This window comes from Triturus cristatus, chromosome 6, assembly GCF_964204655.1.
Source record: "Triturus cristatus chromosome 6, aTriCri1.1, whole genome shotgun sequence".
NCBI classification, from domain to species: domain Eukaryota; kingdom Metazoa; phylum Chordata; class Amphibia; order Caudata; family Salamandridae; genus Triturus; species Triturus cristatus.
The window spans coordinates 1,849,713,999-1,849,727,170 of NC_140589.1; the positions used below are offsets into that span (position 1 = coordinate 1,849,713,999).

Consider the following 13,172-nt stretch of genomic DNA (forward strand, 5'->3'; position numbering starts at 1 on the left):
TAACGTAATCTCAGAGGCGTGGGGTACGTGTTCCCTGCGGCCGCCCGAGACCTTCCTAACAGTCGCAGCCCAGACCGGCAGCCCTGGAGGAGCAAAGCTGCCAGGCCGAGCCACTGAGGCCCATTGAGAAAGTTCTACACGGATGGCCCAGTTCCCTGAAGGAGGAGAGGAGAGTGGGGTCGTGCCCCCAGGTAACGTGGATCACTACCTGGGCAGGGTGCGGGCTCGGAAGGACACTCTCTCGGCCTCTCATTTCTTCTGGCGACGTGAGCCTTTGCTTCGGCTCAGATTGGGCACGTACTGACCAAAGGAGTGGCAGTACTGGGGCCAGAGTGAGAAGCTGTACTTTGTGTCATTGTTAATACGTGTGGGGAGTAACTTATCGAAAAGGCTGATTGTCGTAATACACATTGCCAATATTGCTGCTAATGAACTGCCGGACTGTCTTATTATGCCTGACATTATTTCTGCACGAAGTACACGATTGTAGCGCTACGCATTGCAATATTTCTACATTGCAATGTACAGGATTGTAGTGCCCGTATTGCATTATTCCTTCATTGCAAAGTACATGATTGTAGCTACACATTGCATTATTCCTTAATTGCAAAGTACATGATTGTAGCGGTGCGCATTGCCTTATTTCTTCATTGCAAAGTACGTGATTGGGGTGGGACGCATTGCCTTATTCCTTCATTGCGCAGTACGTGATTGTAGCGGTACGCATTGCATTATTTCTCCCATTGCGAGGTACCGGGGTGTATCGTTAAGCATTGTATTATTTCTCCTTTGCCAAGCACAGGATTGTATCGTTACGCAGTGCACTATTGTTTGTCCATTGCAACGTGTGTGATTCTACCATTACGACCAGCATAGCATTTGGAAAGCGGTGGTTGAGATTTGAACCTACCAAGCAGCCGGAACGAATATTAGCCTTTATTATATGTTGGCTTTTGTATCGTGTGGTCTGATCGTATATCTTTTTAAATAAAGTTTATACTCATTTTATCAAACTCGTGTGGAGTCCATTTGTGGTGTCACCAGTGGGTTGCTGTGAACGTGGTTGCACATACTGTACAATTGTGCCTTGGAGAGAGGCCTGGCTGCTCGTGCCAAGCTACTAAGGGGGTGAGCAGGGCTATCTCAAACGGTGTCCTTATTTGGCCTAACGTTGAGTGAGGAGTCCCGGGTCTCGCATTTGGTGACAGTGGTGCGGGACGGGGACTCCAGCTTCCAACAGCCACCATCCGGCACAGTCATAAAAGTACAAATGTATACACAATTACAGTTCCTAAAGCAAAATACTATCTCTCCAAATCGCGCCTAGTAAGGATTATTGTAGTGCATATCTTCTACACCCCTGGTTAGACAATAACAAACTATCTATAAAGGCCTGTTGTCTTTAACACATGCCTTTCACAATAAGTAGGCTAGGCGTACTGACTTTTTATAACATTTCATAATAAACAGATCAAACCTCTCACATGTGGATTAACTTTTCCCAATGAAAAGTTATAGCCTTTACCCTTTACTACTGGCTGTATACCTTATCCAACACTGGCTCATTCAAGTGCACATAAACTGGAAACCATCTTCAAATACAGTATTAAAAGTATAAATATGTCGAAAAATACAGCTTGCATAATAATATACAAACGCCCTCACCAGGGCCGAAAAAGAATCATTGCTGTAAAAAACAAGTGTCCGAGTGGGACACCAATGCTAAAACCATTGCTTATTATGGTAATCTTTTAGAGCACATGTAACAAATTACCCATCAGTAGGCTTTAATATAGAGTAATGGCAATGAACACTTGAATGACTATTGACTTTAACATATGCTTTTCACAATAAATATGTCAAGCTTAATGCCTTTATCATAGCATGTCATCATAAACAGATCAAGCTGGCAGCTATGATCTTTGGCGTGCCATCATAACCAATTCAGTTCTGCGGTATCAGGTTTACCACAAGCAAAATGTGTCATACAAGCAGTCTTTTCAGTTGAAGCACACAACTATGGCCCAATCAAATCCTGCAGTCAGGGCAACCAAAATATGGATGGCGCTTACGCCCCTCTCTCAGTATTACTCTGAAATTCATACAACTGTTGTACTGCTAAACCAGACCTAAAAATCCATGTAGATTAGTGGAACCCTGGGAATCCCATACTTCACACAAACACAAATCTGCACTCTGAAATCCAAAGGTAATAAAGGAAGAGGAGGGTGCTGGGTCTACAATACATTCCTTTTGGCTGCCCTTCTCCCATCTGTGCTGCTGCCAGAGAAAGACAAACATGAAACACAGTTAAAATATATATTTATCGGAGACACTTTAATAGCACTGCAATGTCTTGTGTATGGCCCCAGAAAGCTCAGGCAGCTGGATAACTAAACAAAATGATAACATCTGGTTGGAGGGCAAGCATTTTGTTAAGCACACATCTGCCCAATCAAAACAAAAACTGCTGAGGGCCTGGCCAACAGCCGTGGGAAATGGCCGCATGGTAGCTTTGCGCAACTCCCAATAAATCCTGAATAATATTGATTGCCCCGAATGAAATGGATTGTGGCGGAGATCACCTGGCCCCCATAGCGTGCCCATCAGCTGGGCTGAAGACTGCCCTGATCAGGGGTGCCCAGGCAGCCGAAAGTGACCGGGGCTGTGCTGCGGCGCCCGGAAGCGTGGGGCGTGCCACCTCGCTCTCCGGCTGCGTCCACCCAATCTACACTGCAGCTGCGGAGAAGACTCAAGGTCCGTGCCTGCGACCGAGGGGCTGCGCTGAGAACCCTAGCATCGATGGTGTTGCCGGTGAGTACGCTGCCCCTCCTCCCGCCGGCCCCTAACAATGACCTGATCGACTGCCAGAGTGTCCCACGGGCCGGCGGCAGTCCACGCATTTCACCGTAATATAGGCCACGGGCTCAGAAGCATTGGAGCCGGCTGTGAAGTTCCGTACTCTGCCATCCAGTTCTGCAGGCCGGTCTGGACTCGCCCCCATTCCTAGACATAACCTGGGACCCATAAGCCCCGCGCCAACACAGCACATTCTGCCTCCTTAATCGCCCTGGTCCCCGAAAAGCGAGGCACTATGCATCGCTGCTGCGGTGTACCCGACTCCGCCACTGGGAACACACCAAGTACCTCTGTTCGGGACTAGGCCCTGGGTGTGGACCTCAACACAATTTTGGGCAGCTGCGGTGCTGGGGAGAGGTGCCGCAACAACGCGGTGCAGACCGGAGTCTGCACTAATTTAAGGACTGTGGTGTGGGGGTGACGCCCAAGGGGCCCTGGACATTCAGCACTTCAGTCGGTGGGGGCAAAAGCTACGCTTGGATTCAACAGGCCTCCAGCGCCTCAACCGTGTGAGCAGTGGCCATATAAACTCGCTGAGAGGGTAGGGGAGCTGGAGTCTATTGCTCGTCTGACCACATGTCATTATTTCAGGCACAGTTAAGCATTGACAGCTGGTGTTGCTACCTGCAAGGTACCTGTGCTCCCCCCCCCCCCACCTCCCCAAATGAAGTGGGCCTTTCTGAAATAACGATAGCGCCTTGCTGGCGGAAACCGACAGGTCGATGTGGGCTGGTCTCACAAGCAGGCGGCGGTGAGCAGCTAGTACGACCCGGTCCCCTCTCCGATACACCCGACCCACCGACTACACCATGACAAGCGGCCGCAGCAGTCAAGGCACACTTCAAGCAACGCTAGAAAGATTCGCATTTAGAAAGGCCAGGGGGAGACGCAATCTAACCCCAAACTCAGCGAAGATCAACCAGACCCCACGCTACATGACATTTTAACAGCTAGAACGGCGGTGCCCACCTCCCTGGAAGGCCGCATTGATACCGTTGCCTCGGAAGTTTCTTTGATAAGAGTGGATATGAGGAAAATGACTGAACGTATCAATGCTGTCGAACTCACAACCAAAGATCAAGCCAAGTAGCTGAACTCCAAACTACTCAGGATGCAATGGCGCTACAACTCGACGACTATGAAGGCTGTATGCGGCGCAATAATATCCGCATTTTAGGTGTGCCGGAACGGGCCGAAGGACAGGCGGCGGACCTCTTTGTCAAGGAGTTGATACTCAAGCACCTCCAGCCAGGGGGACTATCCAAATATTTTTCGATTGAACGAGCGCACCGGGGAGAAGACTCAAGCCTGGTTCGCCGCCTCGACCTCTCTTGGCTAGAGTCTTTAACTTTCGCAACAGAGATGCCATACTGCAGATGGCGTAGCGGCCCCGCCATTGGCCATAGACAATAGCAAAGTTACCTTCTTTCCAGACTTTACTCTACAGGTCCAGAAACAACGTCGTAGCTTCCTGGACGTGAAGCGTGCAATGCAGGATCAGAAAATTAAATACGCCATGCTGTTCCCCGTGGAGCTGCGAGTGGAATCTGAAGGGAAAGTATGGTTCTTTACTAGGCCTGAGGATGCTTGGGACTGGCTCAACGGCTGGCGAACAGTCGGTAAGCGTCATCGTAAGCCCGTCAGCGAAAATGGTAATAACGGCAGGTCAAGCCAGCAGCCTGGGTCACAGTCGGGCAGTGAATCAGCGACACAGGATTCAGCAGGATAGAGATTGGTGGTTCGAAAAGGGGTGTGACTGGTCTTTGGTTAACATGACTAGTTGACCTGGGACTCGCTTGACATAGATTGTTCTGTCATCAACCCATCTTCATTAGAACTCGTGCACGATATGGATCTTGTAATGTTCAGCTCTGCAATTGTACTTGCTTCCTGTGAAGGTGGCATCGTTGTCTTTGTTCTATGATGAGTATCACGTGATATGTCTTACCTACATGCTAGGAGGTCGAATGCTTGGGGAATGGGCATCCACACGAATCGATGCCCCAGGGAGTGGGGTTGGATCACGCTCCTAACACTGTTGAGGGTGGGCAAAAGGCACTCTGCAAGTTTGGGGTGGCAGGAGGTTCTGTGCCCGTCGTGCAGGGAGGCAGGGTGGGCGTTGGGGTGAGAGGGGGGTTGTTTAAATAATTGTACTGAATCGCCCTGCTCCTGGAGACCCATCTCCATGGAAATAGTTGTAAGGCACTGGACCGGTGAGGCTACAGGTTAGTGGTACATGCCGGTTTTACATCTAGCTCCAGAGAGGCGAGCATTCTAATCCGTAAACAGTGTCCCTTTATGATCCGTAACACTTAGGTCGATGACCTGGGGCGGTACGCTGCCTTAGCGGGCACGTGGGAAGGGAAGCTCCTAAATATCATCTCAATTTATGTCCCTTCAGCGCTTAAGGCGTCCAAGTTGTCTGACCTGGGCAAACTATTACTAAATCTTCCAGTTGGCACATTAGTATTGGGAGGTGATTTCAATCTTGCATTGGATGGCAGAATAGACCGGCGACCTTCTCGACCTGACCCACAGGACACATCCCCTGAAGGATTTCCTCATGGCATTCGGCCTTGTAGACCTCTGGCGCCATTTTAACCCCCTGACTCGGAGTTTTACTTTTCACTCTGGGGCTCATGGTAGCCAGTCCCGCATTGACCACCTGCTTACGCACACTGACGATCTCCCCAACTTTAGTGATGCTAAATCTCTAGCTTGCGGTATCTCAGACCATTCTCCGGTTCGGACTCAACTGACTTTAATGCCGGGAACGCTGCCGCCTCACTTGATCTATCAATCCATGGAGTTTGAAGATCCCGCAGGTCGGAAGTGCTCTTACCAAGGGTGTGGATCATTACTTCACCGAAAATACACACACAGTTCAATCCAGTAGTACACTATGGGGGCCTTTTGGGGCAGTAATTAAGTGCCAGGCAATTTCACTGATGGCGGGACATAGGAAGGAACAGACGGCTAGATTAGTAACCTAGAACAAGAGATAAGAGACCTAAAGTATGAGGTGGCGACGAACGGCGATGAGCAACTTGCCCATACACTGAGTATTAAATGCCTAGATTACCATCAATTAGCGGGGGAGGCAGCCAAGGCTAAACACAAGGCAACTGCTCACAGAATATACAAATTAGGCGAATCTACTGGTAAGATGCTGGCATGGCTGGAGAGACGTGAGATGGCTCAGAGATGGGTACCCCTTATGGAGACAGACGCAGGGACTTAGTGACAGACCCGCAGCACATCGCCGAGACCTTCGCTTCCTACTTCGCCTCTATATACTCCTCTACCACTCACACCACTCTGCAGGACTCACGAGACCTTCTCGCCACTAGTCCGGTGGTGGTCCTTACACCAGAAGACCGTGACCTAACCGAGGAGAAACTCGCGACTGCCATCAGTGGCATTAAATCGGGCAAGGCGATGGGCCCCAATGGGCTCCCAATAGAATTTTTTAAGCTAGTGTCATTGAAGATAACGCTCGCTTTACACGTGATGTATGTAGAAAGCTACAATTCAGGTGCCCTACCCAGAGAGATGATGCTAGCCTCTATTGTCGTCATACACAAACCGGGCAAAACGGTCACGAGATGCGAGTCTTACCGCCCCATCTCGTTGTTGACTGCCGAGGTTAAAATTCTGGCTAAGGTTTTAGCCAACCGCCTCCTTCCAATCATATGCAAACTTGTCCACCCCGACCAGTCAAGCTTCATGCCTGGCCGTTACACGGCCCCCAACCTTCGGCGCTTGCACAGAGTGCTGGGGAGAACCAACACCATCCTTGAGGATGCGGCAATATTATCACTGGATGCAAAAATGGCATTCGATACCATTGAATGGCTCTATCTATTTGCCCTCCTTGAATGACTGGGGTTATTAAGTGGGTTTGGCTGTTGTATAGGGATCCCACAGCGCAGGTGGTCGTAAACCAGCATACCTCCTGTAGTTTTCACCTAGGGAGAGGGATGCGACAAGGTTGCCCCCTTTCACCCCTCGTTTTTGTTCTACTGCTGGAGTTGCCCCCTTTCGCCCCTCGTTTTTGCTCTACTGCTGGAGCCGTTGGAGCCTTTGGCAACCTGTGTCAGGAGTGACCCTATGATTAGGGGCTTGAAGCGGACAGATCAGCATGAGGACAGAATCTCCCTCTATGCGGATGATATCTTGTTATACGTGGCGGCCCCTAGGGCCTTGATACACCGAATCCTGCGCATTTTTGCACTCTTCAGCGCCCATTCTGGGTACACGATTAACTGGGCAAAGTCTGTTTTGTTCATGCTGCGGGGTCCAGTACCACAGATGCCTAAAGACATTATTATTACAGTGGCGGTTGAGGGTTTTCACTATCTTGGTATTTATAGAACACTCGTCCCGACCCATTTCTAGAATACTAACCTCCAGCCCCCCCTGGCCAGATTCCGGAAAGATGTAATTCACTGGCGGACATTGCCCCTCACTATACTAGGCAAAGCGGCACTGTATAAGATGTTAGCTCTCCCTCGTTTTCCATACGTATTACACAACACTCCTCACAAAGTCCCCGACGCTTACTTTTTCTGTGTGGAGGGTGAGGTCAGGAATCTCTTATGGGACGGGAAATGTCCACGCATAGCGACACACAAACTCACCAGCGGGTGGTACGACGGGGGGATTGCATTATCTGATCTGAAACAATATTACTGGTCCTCCCAGCTTGCAGTGGTAAATCAGTGGGTTTTTGCCCCTCCGCAGGAGCCGGTATCACGGCTTTGTTTATTGAATGTATGGGAAGCCACAGACCTGACTCAAACAGAACGCACATAAGCGTCTCTGGGATTTTCTCTGGCCAAAAGAAATATAGCCCAGGGATGGGGAACCGGAATTTTACCAAAACACTCAAAATGGGCCAATGATATGGACAAGGCCATGATTGCGGAGAAGGATGTGTTTAAACATAGAGGTTGTCCTGCAAAGTGGGATCATAAATGGGCAAAGTGGAATATATCCCGAGGTGAAATTTGTACCTCTCCCTCAGTGTAATTGCTCAAGAATGCCATTGATACTGATGATGTTCCTGTCTAGTGCTGTACTTCACTGCGATGTAAGTTGTGAATCATGTATAGATACCCTCTCTTGCTAGGTCACTGCTGAGTGGCTTTGTGGCCTGCCACTGTACCGTCACAATTGTTTAATAAAAAGTGAATTTGTTTTTTTAAAACAAAAACTGCTGGTTCCCAACGTATGGGCGGAGCCAAAGCTCCCCTCTCGGTGATTCTCACATAATTGTATGGCGACAGCTGCTCTGTCAAGCCATAGCATAATATCTTGATGTCAAAAACAACATAGAAATACAACTGAATTCAAATCATTCCATGACCTTTCAATCCATTCTACAACAGAGACTAGTCTACTTCTACCCTATAATGGAACAGGATGTCACCAACATCACGAAAATCGATTCTAAAAAAGAAATACGCACCTACCTATTCTCTCTTCTAAATAACATCCGATTTCTAAAGCTCCGCTGAAAGGCAACTTTACAGAAAGAGCTGCTTGCACTCAATTTCCAACATTCAAGGATAAGAGTAATTTTGCAAGCATCCAAACAGGATTTTGCTGTGGACAGAACAGGAATCTGAGAAATGACATCAAGACTAAGGTGGATACAACTCGAGTAGCAGCGCACAGATATTGGGCCTCTGCTCTGCCTTTGATATGGTCCATCATCAGACACTGCACTGGCGACTTGAAACAATTGGAGTACAAGGCCCTGTGCTTCACTGGATTGTTTTTGTCTTCTCTAGCATATGCTTCATGCTATCACTTCTTTGTTTCTGCTCTAGAGCCTTTCCCTGGTGTACTGGAGTTCCTCAAGGATCCACCATCGCCCTACTTCACTTTAACATCTACTAAAGCATACGACAACAGCTGATAACCTTCGTGAATCTCAACTGATACAATTAGTCTAATGGCATCTTTATTATACTAAAACCTCATACTGCATTTTAATTTGTCTCGTGGGCATAAGCCTTCTAGAAGATGACCATTGGATGTGAATTACCCACTTCAAACTAAATATGTGAAAGTCTGAAGTACTAGCCTGTGGTAAAAGAAACTCCTACCAACACCTGGCCAAAACCTTTTCAGGACTTGCATTTCACTAGCCCTTCAGTCACTTCGCTTCTTGGCTGCATGTGCCCAGATATATCACAGTCAAGCAATGTGCATGGCACATTGTTATGTTCACAGCCCGGCACCCCTCTTTCTTGCACACAAGCTATCCCTACCAACAAATTTAGAGCTCTTAAATATTGGTTTGCCACTATCATGACCATTCCTTCTTTCAAATAAATCTACAGTGAGAGGAATCTCCTTCTCTTTTTATTTATTTTTTTATTTTTTATTTGTGCTTGTGATTACAACGGAGAATAAAAACGAAGGAAAGAGCAAATGAAACAGTACAAGATAATTGTAGGCATGTATAATCTTGACACAGACACTTAATAAGCAATAGAACAGAAAGAAAAGAACAGGTTAATAAGAATGCTTCCATCATTTATCATAACAATATAATTCGACATTAGTGGGCGTTTATATTACATCTTACAATAGTACTATGTGCCTGACTGCTTAGCCTAAGTAGGATAGATATTAACCTATCCATGCCTCAAGTGGAGCCCAAATCTTTCTACCAAACCCACGCCTGGCTCTACCCCACCTAGCCCAGACACCGGACTCCAGGTTATATAGTGCTAGAATCCTCCTTCTCCAATCAAGGAAGGTAGGTGACCCAGGACTTATCCACTCTGAGGTGATACAAAGACGGACCATTGCCATAGCTATTAACAGGAAGGCTGACGAGTAACGGGGCCGTATATGCTCACTATTGCTTTGATACCCACAGATAACTAACTCGGGTGAGAGAACAGCTGGGATGCCTAGATTGACTTTGAGGAACTGCTCTACGTCCTTCAAAAAAGGCTTCAGCTTATGACATCCGAAGAACATATGGACATCGTCGGCCGCCATTAACCCACACCTTGGGCAACTATGCCCCACACAGCCCGCCCACTTAGATATCTTGGCTGGCGTATAATACAAGTCAAATAGAGCCATGTAGCACTGAGATCGTAGACTGCCAGAAATGAGGACCCTACCGGCCAATTCCAAAGAGGTGGCTATATCTATTCCTGTTACACCAAATTTGGCTTCTAATTTTAATGTGGACGCAGAAATATCGTCAGGAAGCTTTGTTAGTAAATGGCGATAGATTACCCCTATTTTAGATCGCCTGGCAATAAGTTCAATCAGCATTATCTTCGCGAATAGTCCTTCAGTCTCCAATTTGCTTTTTTCTATAAAACTACGGAGCTGTAAATATTTAAATAAATCAGGTGTGTTGAGCTGATACCTCTCCTTAAGGTGTGCACAAGAGGCCAGCCTCCCTTCATACCCTAAGTTGCCAAGCACAGTTAATCCTAAAGCTGACCAATTAAGGGTGACTTGATCCTGAAAGACTGCTGGTAATAGCCGGGATGCAGAAAGGGGTGTATAGAAATTAATGTTGGGAACTAAAAATTTACGACGGACCTTACGCCATACCGAAAACATGGACCAAATGACCTTAAACCTGGTTCTTTTATAATAGCTTGGTTCTATCACCCGAACCAGAACTCGTTTAACATCTTCACCCAGCCCAATTTCAAAAATTGAGGGCCTACAGGCCAGAGAGGGGCCGGCGGCGTCTCCCAACAATGGTAACCCAAAGTATTGAATCATTGAAGACCAGAAATAAACTAACAAACTAGGGACCCCCCAACCACCACGTGAACGCGACTGGAGCATCCATTTAGCTGCCCTTCTGGGCTGCTTGTACCCCCAAAGAAACCTGCTACAAATCTTATCTGCCAAAGCTAAACTGGAATGAGGCATCTCCAAGGGTATTGTTCTAAAAATATATAAAAATGTAGGCAAAATCAGCATCTTGAGGACGTTGCATCTGCCATAAAGGGAGAGATGGAGATTATCCAGCCTTGCCAATATTGTTTTTACCGAGTTAATTATAGGCAGAATGTTTAAATCTGGGATGGTGCCTACATGTGCTGTAATATATACACCCAAATATTTTGCAGACTGCACTATTGGGGCATCAGAGGGACCCATAGCTGTAGATTGAATTACTTGGGTCTTAGCAGCATTGAGCTTGTAACCTGAGAAGGCTCCATACTGATCTGCTATGCTTTTGACAGCCGTAAAGGCAGACGAGACCTCTGAGGTCAGAACTACAATATCATCGGCATAGGCTAGTACCTTATAATCCGTCTCAGTTGCGGGGCTGGTTTCTAAGCCATTCTTAGTAGGAAGGGGTACCCGTCAGGGCTGCCCGTGTTCCCCCCTTCTCTTTGCGTTGTATATAGAGCCTTTTCTATGTTTAATTGAGAAAGCGCAGGACATCCGACCAGTTACGATTCACTCAACGGATTATAAGGTACTAGCCTATGCCGAGAGGAATCTCCTTCTCAGTTCAGACACTGAACATGGAAGTCGATACAAGCCAGATTAAGAATAATGTGCAACCAATTCAAATTTCGGACAACTTTACTGGCTCGTCCCATACATATAACCACTAAACTGCTAAATGAAATTAGATATCTATAAAGGCAGGTTTGCCTATTCACCTACTTCTCTTATAACTCTGCAAGCTGCGTCTCCACACCACATTTAGAACAAGTCTTCAGACCCCACCCAACATAACCCACATGGGCAAAACTACAACCAAGAACTTTATCCAACCATGCGTTCCGGAGGGGAACCACAGGAGTCCAAAGCAAATTTAAGTGATACAATACTATAACAGTATAGCCAGTGCTAAATCAGACAGGGGGACGGGGTGTGAAACTCAGGAAATGAGGCACATATTATGACAGAGAGTGATTGGAAACAACCTTTAAATATCTCTAGAAATCAGGCTTGCTTCCCATTCCTGTAGTTCAATAGAACAAATAAAACTGATAAACGCTGCCCTGAACTCGTCACCTTAACCTTTCCTTCCTCACTCCTATGCAGATGAGATCATGAATCCCCCCCTTACAGTTCTTGAATACTTCAAGACGTACTGCATTATTCTCATCATCTAGTTATATATGCTACATAATACTTAAACATATAAGCAAAAAAATGCATGTCATACAAAGCATTGTCACAGGGGGACTAGAGTATGGTTAATCAGACATGGTGCACATTCCCCTGCAAGTAGTCCAGAATGACAAAAAGCAGCAGCGTACCTGTTCCAGAAAGGCTGCCGTCACTGGATTTGATGCCCCTCATTTCCAGCCAGTATGTGGGCCGGCGGATGGCAATCGCTGTATTGGGGTCAGAGCTGCATTTGTCCCTAGAAGATGTGGAGGAATCGCTGTGGGACTCATCGAAGTTGTACACAGACTGCAAGCTTCGATCAGACAATCTGGCCCTCGTAAGACAATATAAACAGGACATGAACCTCAATACTTTCTACTTAACTTTCTAACTTTCAATGAACTTAAATGAAGGTGACATAAATGAGTATTTATTACCACTCAGCCGAGGTACTACCCTGCATTATTTTTCTGTGAAGGCTTAAAAACTAATATTAGGTATTCAAACCAGCAGAAGCAATGACACCAAAATAATACATTACATTACGATATACACTAGTAAACATCCATCTTGCAAGTTACTGTATTTACTATTGTTTGTGCCTGTATGTAAAACTCAATAGATTGAACAACAAGCATCAACAAAGGCATCTGGAATGTCTATTTTATAATTCAAAATGGTACTTCATTTCAGGACTTATTTGAGTGAGTGAGTGAGTGAGTGAGTGAGTGAGTGAGTGAGTGAGTGAGTGAGTGGGTGAATGGAAGAAAGGGTCAAGTGGGTGGGGTGATGGACAAATAGGTGAGTGCATGGATATATGTATGTGAACACTCTTTTCCTCTCTCACCTTGTGTAGGAAAATAACTATTTCTGTATAATCACCCCAAGTGATTGACTTAATGCTGCTGGTCCTTCGACACTTTTGTGCGTTGGACCCTGCTGCCCTGGAGCAGGTGCTCTGACCCCCAAAGTATATGTACAATTGTCTAGTACCTGAATGGCTCAGTTAACTTACTTATAGGTCTCTAGTATAAGATACAAGAGGCATCCAGGGCTACAAACAATAAATGTCACTAGACTAGTGGACTACTGCACTTATTTGTGACACCACTACACTAACAAGGTGAAAACGTGGCCCTAAGAATGCCACTGCAGTCTACTCAGGCCACTTTAAACATGCCAAATAG

The 13,172-nt window shown here is 46.6% G+C and overlaps 1 protein-coding gene across 3 annotated transcripts in view; it reads right to left on the reverse strand.

Annotated features, from left to right (window-relative positions):
- Nucleotides 1-13,172, reverse strand: part of ZNF512 (zinc finger protein 512) — a 174,347-nt gene that overhangs the window by 122,094 nt on the left and 39,081 nt on the right. For 2 of the 3 annotated variants that reach the window (XM_085613326.1, XM_085613324.1), the window contains exon 3: nucleotides 12,135-12,319. In XM_085613326.1, coding sequence (XP_085469452.1) covers nucleotides 12,135-12,319 — 185 coding nt within the window. The remainder of the gene's footprint in view (nucleotides 1-12,134; nucleotides 12,320-13,172) is intronic. The other variant, XM_085613325.1, reaches the window with a different exon arrangement.